The 18,577-nt window shown below is 38.4% G+C and overlaps 1 protein-coding gene across 3 annotated transcripts in view; it reads right to left on the bottom strand.

The window, feature by feature from the left end:
- KDM5A (lysine demethylase 5A) overlaps positions 1 to 18,577 on the bottom strand; it is a 77,930-nt gene that overhangs the window by 24,285 nt on the left and 35,068 nt on the right. For all 3 annotated transcript variants that reach the window (XM_059935077.1, XM_059935079.1, XM_059935078.1), the window contains 7 exons: positions 18,092 to 18,286; positions 10,930 to 11,111; positions 10,421 to 10,545; positions 9,823 to 9,973; positions 8,399 to 8,513; positions 6,124 to 6,479; positions 2,374 to 2,512 (listed from right to left, as the gene is read on the bottom strand). In XM_059935077.1, coding sequence (XP_059791060.1) covers positions 2,374 to 2,512; positions 6,124 to 6,479; positions 8,399 to 8,513; positions 9,823 to 9,973; positions 10,421 to 10,545; positions 10,930 to 11,111; positions 18,092 to 18,286 — 1,263 coding nt within the window. The remainder of the gene's footprint in view (positions 1 to 2,373; positions 2,513 to 6,123; positions 6,480 to 8,398; positions 8,514 to 9,822; positions 9,974 to 10,420; positions 10,546 to 10,929; positions 11,112 to 18,091; positions 18,287 to 18,577) is intronic.

Below are 18,577 nucleotides of genomic sequence, written 5' to 3'. Positions count from 1 at the left end.
GGACAATCTAAAAACAAACATATATAAATGCAATTAGGAATGAGGAAAGGAATTTGCTAGTAGATGGAAACAGGTATTTAATATCATACCGGTCAATGGAATCATCTTTTCTACAGTGTGGAAAATCATTTGTTCCTTACAAATTTAATTGCTTTTCTACAGACTAATTCATTCACATTACTATCATTTTTAAACAATTGAGAGAGTTGTAAAATAGCTTGGTCAAAGAAAGTCTAAGGCATACACTCCTAGAATCAAATAATCCTGGATGGTTCACCAAACAACATCCACCGTTCTACAGAAAGGACATCAGTAATCTCTTCTGCCTGTTTCAAAGTCTTTCACAATTTTTCCAACTACTACAGAGCAGTATTTTAGTTCTGATAACCACCTCCATTTTATGTCCTACAAACACAAACAAGAATGGATATTTTCCTTCTAAGTCACAATGTTTCAGTATTTCCACGTAATGAAGTAATTATTGTTTTTCGAATTTATACTGCTTTAAATTTACTAAATAATTGAATCATTACAGGAAGTGAGGGTCAACGAGTAATCCATTCCAGGGACTTGGCAAGAATATCAGAAGTAGTAGGTTGGCAGCCTGTAGACAATAATTCAGCGTGACACCTCAGAGTGCATCAATCCCCCAGCAGACAGAATACATAACCTTTCCTATAAGAAACTGCGTATATCCCTGTAACATTCATCACTATTCAGAAGCTATGAAGGAAAGGCATAGTGTTTCGTGCTAAACTGACATTCCAATAGTTACTTCCCACGTATTAACTGACATATTTGCCTATATATCCATTTTAGAAGTTACAATGAAACAGAAAGACCAGAAACTTAAGTCCAATTTTTAAAAAGAATAACGAGAAGGTTCTAGCCATAAGAGATATTATAATGGTATCATTAAATCACTATGGTACTAGGATAAGAATAGACAGAGAAGAGAATAATTGAAAGAGAAAAGAAAGCTCAGATACAGATAGGCTCAAGAAATATCATATTTACTACTACCCCCTTTTGTGCCCAGCTACAGCCATCTGACTATAGAATACCTTCTGGCTAAGCCCAGACACAGACAGCCTCTTCCAGGTGATGTACCCTAAAGGGCAGCAGAAGCTGTCCACTCTCTTAGAGCTGACAAGCCAGTCCTCCCACTGAAGGGAAGAGCTTGGTGAGGAACAGTCCTCTATAATCACACAGGAAAACCATGAGAGCTACCTCTACTTGCAGGCTCGGTCCTTCAATCACAAGCAGCCAACTAAGGATTACCAGTCATCTGAGAACAACCAACTGCCTGAAATAGGCCGAAGATGAAACAAACAGAGGAGCTGTCCTGATGAAAATAGGTAATTTTAGAAAACAGAACAGAAAGAGTAGCAGTTAAGCAGGTCTCAGAAAAAGTCAACTGAAAAGAAAGTAAAAGAGAATTCATTAGAACTTGACACTTAGAATACTCTTTCTAAGGGCAGCGGTTTAGGGGGAGAATTGGCTTCCTTTTTCTTTCAGTGTAGTTCTACAATAAACAGTATTTACATACTCAATACGGTAAATGCTGCTTAACGGTTTTGTAATTCAGAAGAAAAATTACGTATTCAAGCACACTTTCATCTCTATCTAACACTTAACTCATTGTTTTGAACTACAGATGTATGATATATGTCTCGCCAACTAGAATATGCAATTTTGAGGTCCAGGGTTCTGTCTTTACACCCTTCCCTGACATTTCTGCTCCCAAACAACCAGAATAGTACCAAGAGTATTGAGGGGTTCAGTAAATGTTGGTTTTCTTTTTCTGCCACTTATTTTAAAAGTAGTTGGGGGACAGCAGGGTGGGGTGGGGGGAATAAATTAGGAGTTTGGGATTAACATATACACACTACTATATATAAAATAAGTAAACAACAAGGACCTACTGTATAGCACAGGGAACTATACTCAATATCTTGTACTAACCTATAATGGAAAAGAATCTGAGAAAGAATACAAATGTATGTATAAGTGAATCACTTTGCTGTACACTTGAAACTAGCACAACACTGTAAATTAACTATACTTCAATTTAAAAAAAAAGTAATTGGTGTACATGGCAAAAAAGTCAAAGAACACAGCAGGAAATAAACTCCTACCGCTAAGCATTAACTAAATGGCTAATTCTGTCATCTTTCATAGCAGGGAGTCAACAGAAACAAGTAAAGTTTAAACAGGTAATATATATTTTGAAATAAAAATCAGATGGAAAAACAAGTGAATTTTAAGTACATAATTATTTTAGTACAGTTATTCTAAAGAATTAAAGGCTTATAGGATTCATCTATGAGACAGCATTACCTGAATGGTAGGACAATTCAAAAGGCTCTTTACCTGAATAGCTTCCACTTTAGTTGTCCATTCTCGAGCCTTTTGTAAGGCTTCTTTCAGGGACAACACATTGGGTAGAAAGGCTGGAATGTTCTTAGCTTCATTCACGATGCTTTCTAAATTTGCCACACTGTGCCGTGGTCTTAAAAAACACAGAAATAGGGGGGATGCATGAGGAAAAGTCAAACTACTACTACCAACACTTAAATAACATTTTAGAATGTGTAATGAACTTTCATACACATGACTTCACTTAATTCTTACCATAATCCTATAAGGGAGGCAAAACAGGTATTACCTCTATTTCTATTTTACAGACAAGAAAAGTTTAAGTCAAAGTAGATCAATTATTTTCCCCAAAGTCATTTAAAGTAGTAAATGGCACACATGAAACACTGACTCAGAATGAATCTCAGATCCCATGCTCTTTTTTTCACTAAATTACTTCTACTTTAGTTCTCCACAATATCTGAAATTGTCAGATGCATATTAAACAGCTATGTAGAAAGCAGTAGTCTAGAAATCCATTAACGTTGACCAAGTACATTTAATTCAACTACTTTCATTAACATCTTGTTACACAAAGATGAAAAAAACATAGACCTTATCCTCAACTCATCAAAACACAAGGTAAGAATGATATTTGTACTGGGAACTAAGAACAAATTACTATAGGTTCACTACCACCGGAAGCAGTAATTAATTCTGTCTGGGAGAGTTGAGAAGGGTTTTGAATTAGGCCTTAAAGAAGAAGTATAATTTGGTCAAATGAAGGGTTAAAGGAAAAACAACAGGAATATAATGAACAAAGACATGGAAAAAAATTTAAAAATAAGTTAAAAATAAGTTTAAGATGGGGGATGGTGAGAATGGGAGGTGGGGCAGGAGTAAAAGCAAGAAGCAGGGGAACTTGGCAGGAAAGAAAGACGTGGACTGAAAACTCTTGAGAGTCATGAGTTTTGCTATGTGAGCAACAGGAAGCTACTGAGCGTGGAAACAGTTTGACCATCCATGAATCCTGCTATGTGCTGGGCATTGTGCTAGGTCCCAGAGATGATGAATGCACAAGAGTGACAGGGTCCTTGCCTCAGAAACTTTTTCATCTGGGGGGAGGTGATTATTAATAAAAAGTTACGATACACTGTAAGTGCAATGCTAAAGGAAAGTAAAGATCCTATCAGAATATACAGTAGGGGGACTTAATTGACTTGGCAGTGAAGGAAGAATTCCCAGAAGTGACCTCTAAGCTCGCTTACCCTTTCTGAATAGGAACTAGTCAGGAAAGCTGGGACCAGACACTGGGTAGGGGTGGTGGAGGTGCGCCACAAGGGGTGGGCAGAGGGCAAGAGTGTTCCACAGGGGAATAAAATAAACATGTGCAAAGGTTCAGAGACAAGACAGAACACGGCAGGTCTGAAGAACCGGGGGTAGGAAGCACTATGTTTAGAACACAGAATGCAAGAGGGAGGATGGCAAGGGGTGAGGGTAGATATTTAAGCAAAGGGCTAGATTACAGATGGCCTTATAAGTCAGGTTAAGGAAATGTGAACTTCATCCCAAGGGGAATGGGAAACAGTGAAGGGCTTTAAGCAAGGGAGTCAAACAGTCACACCTGTATTTTAGGAAAATACTAGTTTCAGTGCGGACAATGGCTTACAGAGGGGTGAGGTCATAGATAGAACCTGGTGCTGTGATCCAAGCCATCTGTAACAACAGTCCAGAGAAAAAGAATGAAAGTGAAAAACACTGAGGAAATATAATCAGCATGACTTGGTAGTTAACTGAGTCTGACGGCAAAGAAATAGAAGGGTGGGGTCAAAGTTAATTTCCAAAGTTCTGGCTTGTTCCAATGAGTGAAAGAGGGTATAAGTCAAAGAAAACAGGAACAAAGGGAAAGAACACGGGAAGGAATTAACAAGGGTAATTCTGAATATGGGGAATTTGAGGTACCGATGGGACATCCTGTGGAATTATCTAACAGGCAGATGATATCTATAAAAAAAAAATCTATGTTACAGATGAGAATTTGGAGTTAATCAGTATAAAGATGGTAAATGGAGACAAGAAATTAGATGAAATTTCCAAGGAGGTGTAAAGAGTGAGAAGTGGTCTAGGCCAGAATCTTGAGGAAAGCCATTCTGAAAGAGGCAGTGAGAGATGGTCAAAGACAAAGGAGGAAGATATCCAGAAAGGAATGGTGAGCAGTGAACCAATGCTAAGAGATGAAGAATACGAAGTATGCGTTTCAGAAAGACAACTCAACAGGAGCTAGAAAAGGGAGGATTCACCTTCCCACTATCCCCACCAACCCCATCAGTCCTCTCTTTACCAACTTTATTCTCTTCACGACACTATCTGAAATTTGCTCACTCATTCACTTATTCACCTGTCTCTCCCCACTACGTCGGCTCTATTTCAGAGCAGGGACCTTGTGTGTCTTTTCCCTATGGCCTCCACAGCACTTAGAAACAGCACCTGGAGTGTAGTAGGTACTCCATAAATACTCACTGAATTGCAAAGATCAAGAGAAAACGTAACAGTTCTGTAACTAGGTCAGTGACAGTGAAGGTGAAGAAGAGAGATTCAAAAGGCATTCTGGAGGCAAAAATCACTAAAACTGGTTAAATGTAGGAAAATGGGAAAAAGAAAATTTTCAAGTACTACTACCAATAAAATTTCACTCAGTAGACTACTGTCAGTTGTATCAGGTATAGCAAATCATAGTCTGCATTCCAAAGTTATTTAACTTTTCCCATTTAATATGCTCCCACCTCCTAGAACTATCATGAATCTGAAGACAGAGAGTAATTTGAACGTTTCAGATAGGAAAAGCTACCAACTTTATTACGAATTCTCAGTGGCATCTGGAGAGCAAAATATCCAGCACACATGGAGCCTTTTCTTGGCTGAACAGAACTGTGTTGATTAAATCATCTAAGGGAAAGTCTATCAAATGCATCCAAAATAAGTGACTGGCAAAGTAATTAAGTACATGGAGACTTTGGAATGACGTGGAAAAGGCTTTAAATTTGTGCTGTTATTTGACAACTACGTGATCTCTGTAAGCGTCCCAGTTTCCTCATCCTCACAAAGGAAATTACATACATACTAATCTTAGGTGCTGAAAAAATACTTTCATAAAGAGCACTACAGTCAAACTGATGGACGCTTTACTTCAATCTCACAAGTCCAATGGGTGCCAATGCTAATACCTCACACTCTCCTGCCTGATTCTCATCTCCCTCTACTTTCCTGCATGAATCCCCCACTCATGTAAAGACCACTTCACTTTTGTCACCTGAGCACATCCTACACATTCCTTAAGCTTAGCTTAGGATATTTCTCTTACCTCCCCTTCCACTTCAATCCCACTCATTCTTCAAGGCTCTATGTAAGTTCTTACCTTTCTCTCAAGCGTCTCTTCTGACCACCCAGGCTAACAATGACCTCTCCTCCTCTGAATCCTTCTAGCATTTTTCTGGACCTCTCAGTTAACAACATACTCCAACACAGCTTTATATTTCTTAGCGCCTAACTAGAGTATCAGTAATGGAAGGGCTCTTATTAAAACAAGTACTCTGCACACAGTGTGCACACAATACTGGAAACTGTCTGGATGCAGCCCAATCTGGTAACTTAGTGACCAGCCAGGGAAGGCACAAAACATTTAATTAAGACCCTCATGTTCCCCCTCCCTTTCCACTCTCTAACCTAGTTATTAAAGACGTGACAGTCACCAACATATGTGTTCACCTTGCCTGCAGGCAGACCTTAGCCTTTTCTTCCCATCGCTCAGAGACCGTAAGGAGCTCCTGAAGCTCAGCCATTGCTTTCTCCACGGCATGGTGGGGTGCCAACCCCACCCCAGAGTCTATCAATTTCTTCATGACATCCAAAGTGACCTGTTGTGGATCTGACAGGGTCAGTCGTACTTCATCCAACCATCGAGCCTGCTGTAGCTCTTGCTTTAGTCGGGCTAATTCAGGTAGCTCCACGTAGAGACCAGAGCCCATATCTATCAACATCTGCAGTTTGGAAGAATCTGGGGTTTCATCCATCATGGCCTCCTGAGCACGTTCATGAAACTCTTCCACATCATCCAGTAGATTCTGAAAAGATCAAAAGAAAAAAAATAAAAAACAAACTTAAAAGATACAAAATGAGTATGGAATACATACAGTTCAGGCAAACTACCAAATTCTAGACTATCTAATAATCTCAGCATCATAGCACCAAACAGATATGATAAAGGCAAAAATATGTTTCTCTGTAATTACATACTCCTACTTTTAAATATGATTAATTCACTCAAAAAATATTTAATGACTGCTGACTTAGTTACAGGCACTATTCTAGGCATACACCATTAAACAAAAATACAAAGTCCTTGTCTTCAAGGAACACATATTTCAATATAAGTGGCCAGACAGTGAAGACATGAATAAAATGTTTCGGTTAGTTTTAAGTGCTATGAAAATCAAATAGGGCAATACAATACAATGTAATACAAAAGTGATTAGAGGGGATTGGGGCGGAGGGGCATATTACTTTGCAATGACGGTCACAAAAGACAGATGAACCAAAACTAAAATGAGGAGGTAGAGGAGGGAACCGCATGGAGACCCGGAAGAGAGCAGTTCAGGCAGGGCAAATGATCACTGCAAAAGCTTTTAAAGAGGAACGAGCTTGTGTCTGGCTCCTAAGTGGCTGATGGGGAGCAAAGTGGAAGCAGGAGAAAGTAGTTAAGGAATAAGCAGAGGTCAGATTACATAGTGCCTTGTAGATTAATTACAATGAGTTTGGATTTCATTTGAATGGCTTTGGGGAACCACTGGGAGGATTTTAACCACATGGAAGTGGTATGATTTTATTCCTATTTTATTACATAATCACTCTGGCTACTGAATAAAAAATAAACTGTCGGGGACAAGAGCAGAAGAACAGAGACCAGTTAAGAAGTTGTTGCAGTAACCTAAGCGGCAGATTCCAGTGGTTCAGAGCCTAACTGAAGCAGTGGAGGTGATGACTCGCAGTTCACTCTGGGAGACGTTTTGGAAATAATACAATAGGAACACCTGTTTAGAGACGGAATGTGGTGCATAAGGGAAACAAAGGAATCAAGAATTTTGATTCATTAGAAGGCTTTTAAGATGTCTTTTAGTCTGCCAAAGGCAAATGCAGAGTATGCAACTGGATGTACGAAGTCTGCAGAAAAGAAGAAAGGCAGTCAGAGCTGGGAATCAGCTGGACATAGATGATATTTAACGTCATCAAAGAAGATATTAAAGAAAGGGCCAAGACTCCCAATATACTCCAAACTTAGAAGCCAAGCCAAAGAGAAATCAAACAGCTTCCCTAAAGAGAAGGAACTATGAATTGTGAACCTAAGAAAACCAGAGAGTATGGTGTCAGATGTTTAGAAAAGAAAGTCTCTCAGGAAGGAAAGCATGGTCAACTAGCAAAACACTCTTATGACATGGGGTTAAAACAACACAACTGATACTGGACTTCACGGTTGATAATCTTTGTAAAAACCATTTTAGATACACAGCCATCGCCAAATCACAAAAACACACCACAAACTATCAAAAGATTACTAACTATGCAGATTCAGGTATTTGATACTTTTGAGATTTTACATATTCATTAAACCATGAGGGCCCTGGTAATTTCAGAGTTCTGCATTTTTAAAAGTTCATGAACTAGTAATCACTGATACATTCAGATTCCTTTAACTAATTTTTTACATTTCAATTACATCTATGTTAAATGGAGGTTCTGGCTTAAAATTAATATAGAAAAAAATATTCTAAACTAGCCTTAGTTCCAGAATTTTAAAGGGGGAATCAAGGACTAAGAATGAAGCCAAGAGATTCTTATTGCCTACTAAAAAACCTTAAATAGCAGCACTTATTTGAGAAAAGAAACGAAAGAACAAAAAAACGAATCTAGACACACTATTCTCTTTACCCAAAACAGGAGCCCATACTACAAAGGATATTACCCAAAAAAGAATGTGATACTCCACCTTTACTTGTCGAGCTTGGCTGATGACACATGGAAGACTAAAAAGCTGTTGGACAAAGGCCTTCAACTCTTCCACTGTCAGTTTGGTCCGAGTCCTCCCACTATCTGGGCTCTGCCTGATGTGAAATAATATTGAGATGTAAGTAAGAAAAATTCACAGTCATTCCCATATCAAAGGGGCTTCTAGTCTCTTTAGAATTCTAACCCAAGAAATCCCAGAATACTAGTGTTTGAGGGATTTCATTGCAATGGTGATCACTTCCAAATTAAGTGTTTAGCTCTTCGGGTAATGACTCAAAGTTACAGTTCCTCCAATCTCACAAGTATTAAACATTTCAAACATTTAATAAATTCCTCACAGTAAAATGTTAAGTTCACTGATAAAACTAAATCTTCTACCTCAAGAAACTTAAGATGTAGAACAAAGACCTTTAAAACCTGGCTTAGGAGACTATAAACCCTCAGAAACTGATTCAAAACTATGTCAGTATGTGCATTTTTCTAAGAAAAGGGTCTCTAAGCTTTCGCCAGATCCTCCAAGGGGGTCAGTGACCCAATGACAGGTGAAGAGTCACTGATTAATGTTGCTAAGAAAAGTTCTCTGATAAAATAGAATATAAAAAAACATATAAAGCAATTAGAGACCCAATGTGAACTGCTATAGAAAAAGGCATTCAGATACACGAGACGTGTTGGAATTACTAAGAAACAATACCACAGGGAATTAAAACACACGTGAATTACATGAAATTAAGGGCACATACTTCCAGCTCCGTAACAGCAGCCTCCCCGGCACCCAGGTTACTCGTTGCTGCCACCTGCCTTCAGCCTGTAGTATCGTTTATTTACAAATGCTTAGTACACACCTACGCTGTGCCAGGCATGCTTCAAAGCACAGCAATAAGAAAAAGGATGAAAATCCCCAACATTCTATCCTAGCATACCTTCTAGTGGGGTTGGGAAAGGAAGAAGGAGATAATATATAAGTAAATTCGTCTATCAGGAGGTGACAGGGACAGGAGAAAAACAAAGCAGGAAAGAAGAATAAAAAGGCTGCAGTTTTACAGAGGTTATCAGAGAAGGCCTCTCCAAGAATGCAACGTCTGAAAAAGACTTGAAAGAGGTGAGGGAATAAGCCACCTGGGTATCAGGGGAAGAGAACTCCAAGCAGAGCCAAGAGCAAGCGTGAAGGCCCTAAGCAGGAAGACACTGGTGTATACGAAGAACAGAGGAAAAGGGTTCAGGGTGGAGCAAGAAAGAAGGGAGGCCAGTAGGAAACAAGGTTAGGGCATTACTGGGGGAGGGAGAACACGGCCTCAAAAGACAGGGCAGGGCCTCACAGGCCAGTTAAGACTTTGCCTTTATTCTGGTCAAAACAAAACAAAACAGAAAACCACCGGAGAACTCAGCTCTTCTTAGTCTTACCTGTGCTTCTGCTTTTTGCTCAGAAGCAGCTGAGCCACAGAAGCACAGGTCTCAGCTTCTTTTACAGCATCCCTGAGTTTTCGAAAGAGATCATTTTCTGGATATTTCCTATCCTCAGCATCTTCCAGCATTACTCGTAATTCAATCAAATCTGTAAAAATAAATAAAAAGCCATATACTATGACCACAGAAAATTAAAAACCATTCACCAACCAATTAGCAGAAACACACCACAGCTGTGAAAATCTCACCACTACAATAAAAGCTTATGACCAGGTGCTCGTTTCTAATCCTTATAGACAATTTCTCTTTCTCAATAAGCCTTTAATGTTAGTCCACTGGTAACAATGGGGTTCCCCAAAATATATGATACATCTACTGCAAGTTAGCTATTTGTCCCATTTTACATCAACTTTTTCACTTAAAAGAAGATTCTCAAACAGGAAATTAATTCTGTAGTGAACCAACCCATTAGTCTCAAATCTCATATGAAGCCTAGGGTTTTTCCTTCCTGGAGGAAAAACACATAAAACAAAACAATGCCTCTTTCAAAGTGACAACCATTTCAGTGTATGCTTAAAAAAGGAAGAAACTTAACCTTTCTTGTGGTTGAAGTTGGCAGATAATGCTTCTGTAACACGACTGACCCAAGTGTCATAGGACTGTGCCCTGACTTTCACACCATACAGCAGAGAAGGGAGGTCCTCTAATGGGTAGCGATATCTAAAAAAAAAAAAACACCACACAAGAAAATAAAAACTTCCAAAAACCAACAACTTGAAAATAAATTAAAATTTACATACAATCAGCTTAAGGAAAGTAAAATGGCCAGGGGAACGGGGTTTTGGTATATACATAAAGAGAAAATCTAAGAAGCCCACCGAGTTTTAATTCAGGGAGAGACAAGGAACATGTGAAATCAACTTGATAAAACAACTAACTTTAGGTGCCAAGTTTAGGGCCAACTTTAATGGGCTGGTCCTCAAGCAAGGAGGCAAACAGACAAGAGGTTACCAGTCCAAACACAGGGAAGGGCTTTACAAAGGACAGTACTGACATTAATTTTAAATGACGGTAACAGAAGTTTTACAAGAAACTTCTGGATACCTGAGACATTTTTTCTGCATGGGGCAGGGGCACAGATCAGTTGGATGGTAGAGACACACGAGCCGCTCAGGATTACAGGCGCACGTGAGAGCAGAGAGAAAACAGGTGGTTCTGCATGCTGAACACTGTCGCTCATCGTCGGGAACAAGTTCAAACACTTCTTCTTCCGACATCAGGACACCCTGAAATACAACTGATGTCACTATATCAAGTCTTTCCAGTCTTTCAAGCATCAGAGAACTTAGTTATTAAATTTTTTTCTACTCTGACGATATAAACATGGGAGGTACAATGGCACATCATCAAAATACTTTCTAAAAACACCACCAATTTTTTTTTTATGAGCAAGACTAAACCTTGGTGTCTAAGAATGCACATGTGACTGAGGAAACATTTTTAAATGCAGGAAGTGATTACTACAAATGTTAAAAGTCATTTTTTGAGGGAAGGAAAGGAACCTGTAATTGGGAGGTACTTTCAAGATGGCGGACAGATTTTTTTTTTGCACAGTAAGCCAATATTTTTTTATTTACTAGTATTATTTTCTAATATATTTTGCCCTAAAAGCCTTTTTGTATATACAATTTTTAAAGGTTACACTCTATTTACAGTTATTACAAAATATTGGCTAGCTGATAGAAGTTCTATTTCCTGACCATACTGTGATGACAACAGAGTTTACTACATAATAATTCACGAAGTTCTGTTTGTCTTATGTGGTTTTGTTTCCTATATAAAATAAGAAAAAGATAAATCGAAAATAAAAATTACTGTCCCCAGGGACAATATACCCTTGAACCAGAAATATTAGTAATCGATCATCTAAAAATAACACTGATCAAATATATGCAAGGATAAAGAAATGTAACATTAAACTATGCAAATCTAAATATAATCTACTTCAAAAAGGCATCAAAAAGAAAGCTAATCTTTTTTAACAAATTTTATTCTATTTTTTTTTTTTTTTTGGCCGCCCTGCTACAGCTTGCAGGCTCTCAGTTCCCCGACCAGGGACTGAACCCTGGGCCCTCAGCAGTGAGAGTGCGAAGTCCTACCACTGGACCACCAGGGAATTCCCAAGAAAGTTAATCTTTTATATACAGAATGGATAAACAACAAGGTCCTACTGTATAGAACAAAGAACTATATTCAATATCCTATGATAAACCATAATGGAAAAAAGAATATATATCTGTAAAACTCAATCACTCTGCCGTATAGCAGAAATTAACAACACTGTAAATCAACTATATGTCAATAAAAAAATATCAAAGTTGAAAAAAAAAAAGAAAGCTTATCAAATTCAGCATGCCACTTTAAGAAAGTAAAGGCATTTGAAGTGCATTTTACAAAGACTTCCATTTAATAGACAAGGGAGTTCCGTTTACAGTTTCTACTTACTTGAGCAAGGTACTTACACACCAGTAAATAAAGAAGTAAATCTGGGGGAAGGTAAATGCTGTGTATTATATCCCTTCCAACTTAGAGATTAACAAATACCAGCATATTAACGGATCAGAGAAGTTTTACAGTAAAGAATTCCATTCATTTTATCTTGGTTCTTTGAAAAATTCAATAAAATTGATAAGCCTCTAGCCAGGCTAACTAATAAAAGAGAACATCACTACAGATGCCATGGACATTAAAAGGATAAATAAAGGAATACTAGGAACAACTCTATGCCCACCAATTCCTTGAAAGACACAAGCTGTCAAAACCTACACAATCTAATTTTCTTGTCAACTGCATTATTATGAACTTTCATCAAAACTTTAACCGTGGTCATTTTTAAGTCTTTTGTCATTTACATACAGTTCTGGGTGTACTCTGATGATTTTGCAAATATGTTCCTATAAAAGGGTTTCATCTTCAAGAAATTCATGGAAAAGACTCTGACAAGTACAGGTTTCTGGTAACTGACTGTACTGCTGAAATGAATGAATAAGCATTTTCAGAACTCTAATGAAAAACTGATGAACTCATAAAAGTGCTAACAAAAGATCAAGATGAAAAAAAAAATTAATTACATGGGACTGAGTGAACTGATGAGGATGAGTATAATTTTTGTGACTTTCTGTCTGAATTAAAAAAAAAAAATCCCACAAGGACGCAGAGGCAAAGAATATACAAATCAATTTTCATTGCAAAGTAAAGGAGCTGTTACAGTGGAGGATTACTGGACTGAATGTCAATATTATGACATAGTATGAGTGTGTTTCATGTTTGGTAATTGCAATCATTGTTGCCTTTGCTGTGGTCATCCATGTACAATGCTTGGTTTCAGTCTATTTATCTCTTGTAAAAATAAAATACAGTGTGTGTGTGTGTGTGTGAAAAAAAAAAAAAAAAAGAAATACTTATTTAGTTAAAAAGTAACAGGAAAAGATGGTACCAAAATGATGAGGCTTAATCTAAAACGGTTATTATTTGGCGGTCATCTTATGGGTGATTTAAATATTCTTTTTCTCTTCCTCTTTTTCCACATTTACTACAATGCTCCTATAGATTGTAGAATCAGAAAAATAAATATCTGTTGTTACAATGCATGGGGAAAAAAACTCCCTAAAAAAGTCTGCCTCTTCCCCAACCATCTTCTTTCCAAGTAAGTTCAGTAAATCTGCTGAGATTTGGGTGTTGAGAGGCAAGGGAAAAAAAAACAAAAACAAAAACCTACACAAGAAGAAATAGACAACCCGAATAGGTCTGTTATCTAGAAAGAAATTCAAACAATACTTAATAACCTCCAAAAACAGAAAGCACTGGACCCAGACAGGTTCACTGGTGAATTCTACCAAAGATTTATGGAAGAAATTATACCAATTCTCTATAATCTCTTTCAGAGGATGGAAGAAGAGGGAATATTTCTTAACTCATTCTGAGGCCAGCATCACCTTAATACCAAAACCAGACAAAAACATCACAAGTAAAGAAAAATACAGGCCAATATCTCTCGTGAACACAGATGCAAAAATCCTCAATAAAATGTACGCAAATTGAATCCAACACTATATACACCACAATCAAGTGGGATTCATCCCAGGTATGCAATGCTGGTTCAACATTCAAAAATCAATTAAAGTAATCCTATCGATAGGCTTAAGAAGAAAAATCACTTGATCACATCAATAAATGCAGAAAAAACATTTAAAAAAACCCAACTCCTATAGCTGGTAAAAACTCTCAATAAACTAGAAATAAGAGTGGAACTTCTTCAACTTGATAAAGAGTATCTATTAAAAAAAACCTATAGTTAAAATTATACTTAATGAGAAACTTTCCCACTAACATCAGGTACAAGGCAAGGACGTCCTCTCCCACCACTCCTTTTTAACATCGTTCTGGAAGTCTTAGCTAAGCAATAAGACAAGAAAAGGAAATAAAAGGTATACAGATTGGGAAGAAACAAAACCATCTTTGTTCACAGATGACAAAATCATCTATGTAGAAAATCTGAAAAAGTCAACAAAAACATTCTTAAACAATTATAGCTAGGTTACAGGATAAAGGTTAATATACAAAAGTCAATTTCTTTCCTATACACCAGCAATGAACAAGTGGAATGTGAAATTAAAAACATAATGCCATTTACATTAGCACCCCTAAAAATGAAATACAGTTGAACCTTGAACAACACAGGTTTGAACTCTGTGGATCCACTTACATTTGGATTTTTTTTCAATAGTAAATACTACAGTACTCTACAGTCTGTGGTTGGCTAAACCTACAGATGCAGAACCGTGTGTGCAAAAGAACAGCGTATACAGAGGGCTGACTATAAATTTTTTTAAAGTAATTTTATTTTATTTATTTATCTTCTGGCTGCATTGGGTCTTCGTTGCTACGCGTGGGACTTCTCTCTAGTTGTGGCAAGTGGGGGCCACTCTGTAGCAGTGCGTGGGCTTCTCATTGCGGTGGCTTCTCTTGTTGTGGAGCATAGGCTCTAGGCACGCAGGCTTCAGTAGCTGCAGCACGTGGGCTCAGTAGTTGCAGCACGTGGGCCCTAGAGTGCGCAGGCTTCAGTAGTTGTGGCTCACGGTCTCAGTAGTTGTGCCTTGCAGGCTCTAGGGTGTGCGGGCTTCAGTAGTTGTGGCGCACAAGCTTAGCTGCTCCACGGCATGTGGGATCTTCCCAGACCAGGGCTCAAACCCATGTCCCCGCATTGGCAGGCAGATTCTTAACCACTGTGCCACCAGGGAAGGCCCTGACTATAAATTGTATGTGGATTTTCAATTTAGTGGAGGGTTGCCACCCCTAACCCCAACACTGTTCAAGGGTCAACTGTACTAAGGTATCGAACAAAATATGTACAAGGAAGAAAACTACAAAACTAATGAATGAAATCAAAGAACTAGGTAAATGGAGAGATATTCCACGTTCACAGAAAGAGAAACTCAATACTGTCAAGATGTCACTTATTCCCAACTTATATCTGTAGATTCAATGCAATCCCAATCAAAATTCCAACAAGTTATTTTATGGATATTGACAAACTAATTCTAAAATTTATATAGAAAGGCCAAAGACCCATAATATCCAACTCAACATTGAAGAAGAAGAACAAAGTTGGAGGACTGACACTACTCAACTTCAAGACTTACTATAAAAACTACAGTAGTAACCAAGACAATGTGGTGGTATTAACGAAAAAATAGACAAATATGTCAATGGAACAGAACAGAGAGCCCACAAACAGTTACAAGATTGCATCCACAGAATAACCTGCACACAGACGTTTACAGCAGCTTTATTCATATTACCAAAACGTGGAGGCAATCGATGTCCTTCAGTAGGTGAATGGTTAAATAAACCACCCAGACAACGAATTATTATTCAGTGCCAAAAAGAAATGAGGTATTGAGCCATGAAAAGACACAGAAGAACCTTAAACACATATTACTAAGTGTAAGAAGGCATTCAGAAAAGGCGACATACTGTATGATTTCAACTATATGACATTCTGGAAAAGGCAAAACTATAGATAGTGAAAAGATCAGTGTTTGCCAGGGGTTTGGGGGGCAGAGAAGATAAACAGGGAAGTGAAAATACTCTGTATGATACTTTAATGATGGATACATGTCATTATATATTCATCCAAAGCCATAAAGTACACAACACTAAGAGTGAACCATAATATAAACTATGGATTTGGGGTGATTATGATGCATCAATGTAGGTTCATCAATTATGAGAAACGTCCCACTCTGGTGGGGGATACTGGTAACACAGGAGGCTGTGCATGGGTGGGGCAGGGGATAAATGGGAACTCTCTGGACCTTCTCTCACTTTGCTGTGAACTTAAAACACTCTAAAAAAATAAAGTCTTGTTAAAAAAAATAATAAAATACAAAGGTTAATAAAAAAGACATGATCAGGGCTTTCCTGGTGGCACAGTGGTTAAGAATCTGCCTGCCAGTACAGGGGACACGGGTTTGAGCCCTGGCCCAGGAGGATCCCACATACCACGGAGCAACTAGGCCTGTGCACCACAACTACAGAGCCTGCGCTCTAGAGCCCGTGAGCCACAACTACTGAGCCCGTGTGCCACAACTACTGAAGCTTGTGTGCCTGGAGCCCGTGCTCCACAACAAAGAGAGGCCACGACAGTAAGAAGCCCTCGCACTGCAACGAAGAGTGGCCCCCGCTCACCGCAGCTAGAGAAAGCCCACGCACAGCAACGAAGGCCCAATGCAGACAAAAATAAATAAATAAGTTATTATAAATAAATAAATAAACAAACAAACAAACATAAAACAAAGCTTTAAGAATACAGTATAAAGTGAGAATAGTAACTATCAGGCATATATTAACATATCCCCAAAATGTAAAAAAAAATGTTTTAAGAAGATGCATTTGTATCTTACTTTCTTGTTTCTTTCACAGGTAATTCAAGTAAACAGAAAAAGAAATCTAACCATTTAGCAAATATTCTCATTTCTAAGTTAACTTAAATTCTTAAAAATAACCAGCATTAAATATTTTGTAATAATAGTATTTATATCATTTCTAAAATGTATAGTTTTATATTTTGGTTTATAGATTTTTTTCCATTTGTGCCAATAAGAAGAGTAGTTAAATTGGATCAGCTTTACTTTTCAGATCCAAATTGCTAGTCCACTGTACTCTTCCTTAGCTTAAACCTATTTTCATTCTCTTAAGACTCTTCAGATCTAGGGCTTCCCTGGTGGCGCAGTGGTGAAGAATCCGTCTGCCAATGCAGGGGACAGGGGTTCGAGCCCTGGTCCAGGAAGATCCCCACATGCCACGGAGCAACTAAGCCCGTGCGCCATGACTACTGAGCCTGCACTCTAGAGCCCGTGAACCACAACTACTGAGCCCGCATGCCACAACTAGTGAGCCCAAGCGCCTAGAGCCCGTGCTCTGCAACAAGAGAAGCCACCGCAATGAGAAGCCCATGCACCACAACGAAGAGTAGCCACCACTCACTGCAGCTAGAGAAAGCCCGCGCGCAGCAACGAAGAGCCAACGCAGCCAAAAATAAATAAATAAATTTATAAAAAAAAAAGAAAGAAAGAGAGAAAGTAGACTGTACGAGAGCAGGAGGAAGCATGGTACAAAGCCAGTGAGGCCACCTACGCAGGGAGGGTCAGGGAAAATGGGCCTAGATGTGGCTGAAGACAGAGATTTTTCTCATTTACTATCCATTTCAGTATGATCAATGTTTAGTTTATTCTAAGCATTCAAAATCCCAACACTGGGTTATTCAGCCCTTCTTACATTCATTAAAAACTTAGAATGCAGGGAAACACAGATTGATTAACTCTGACAGTCTGCAATCACCAGAAACATAACTTTTATTCAATTACAAAGCTGAGAGAGAAAAAAAGAATTTGAACTTTCTTGCTTAAAGAAGTAATACTATATGTAGGAGATTTTAAAAAATACATACATACCTAAGAAATTCTACCTGATAGGACTGCATTTTTAAAACTCTGGAGATGATGACATCAAGATTCCTAAAACTTTTTCAACTTAAAGAAACCAAAACGGCAAGTACAGAAGTGTGAAATCTTCTCCAAACCAGTAATTTTTGCATTCAACTTCTAGAGGGATCAAAGATGAAAATGGATTCTTTCCACAGGTTTAAATTTTGGTATATCCCGTGAGCAGTATCAAATACAGGAAACGTGCTCAGCAAACTCACCATCTGCATAACAGACTCCCTTAACCGTGTCTCCTCTTCAGTCAGGAGAGTCAACTCCTTGCACACCATGGCGGCAAGCCCCACGTCCAAGCATTCCGGATCTGCTGCCATCTTGAAAATTAGTTCCTCGTGCGAGAAGACACAATGGCGCCTCAGCCGACGGTAATGACTGACACACTGACGGCCAATGGGCAACTGAAAACAAGATTCTCAAATTAAATTACTTGCTTATAACACATTCCAGAACAGAACCACTACTTACCCCCCCCAGATCCTCTCTTTTATTATAAAGAACAGAGAATAACAACGTCCATTTGAACATAAGAGTTAACTGTAAGTATTAAACCTTTACCGCCCAGCAAGAATTTCAAAGGCCTTCCCACAGGAAATTCCCATGATTTGAGATGTTGAGCTTCCGGCCTAAGCTGATTTTCTACTCATTATGTACCTCAAGAAGTGTGAGTTCCTTGATATATAAATGAGGCA

This window comes from Balaenoptera ricei, chromosome 10, assembly GCF_028023285.1.
Source record: "Balaenoptera ricei isolate mBalRic1 chromosome 10, mBalRic1.hap2, whole genome shotgun sequence".
Classification (NCBI taxonomy): domain Eukaryota; kingdom Metazoa; phylum Chordata; class Mammalia; order Artiodactyla; family Balaenopteridae; genus Balaenoptera; species Balaenoptera ricei.
Note: the sequence above shows the minus strand (reverse complement) of the source record. Positions and strands in the feature narration are given on the sequence as shown.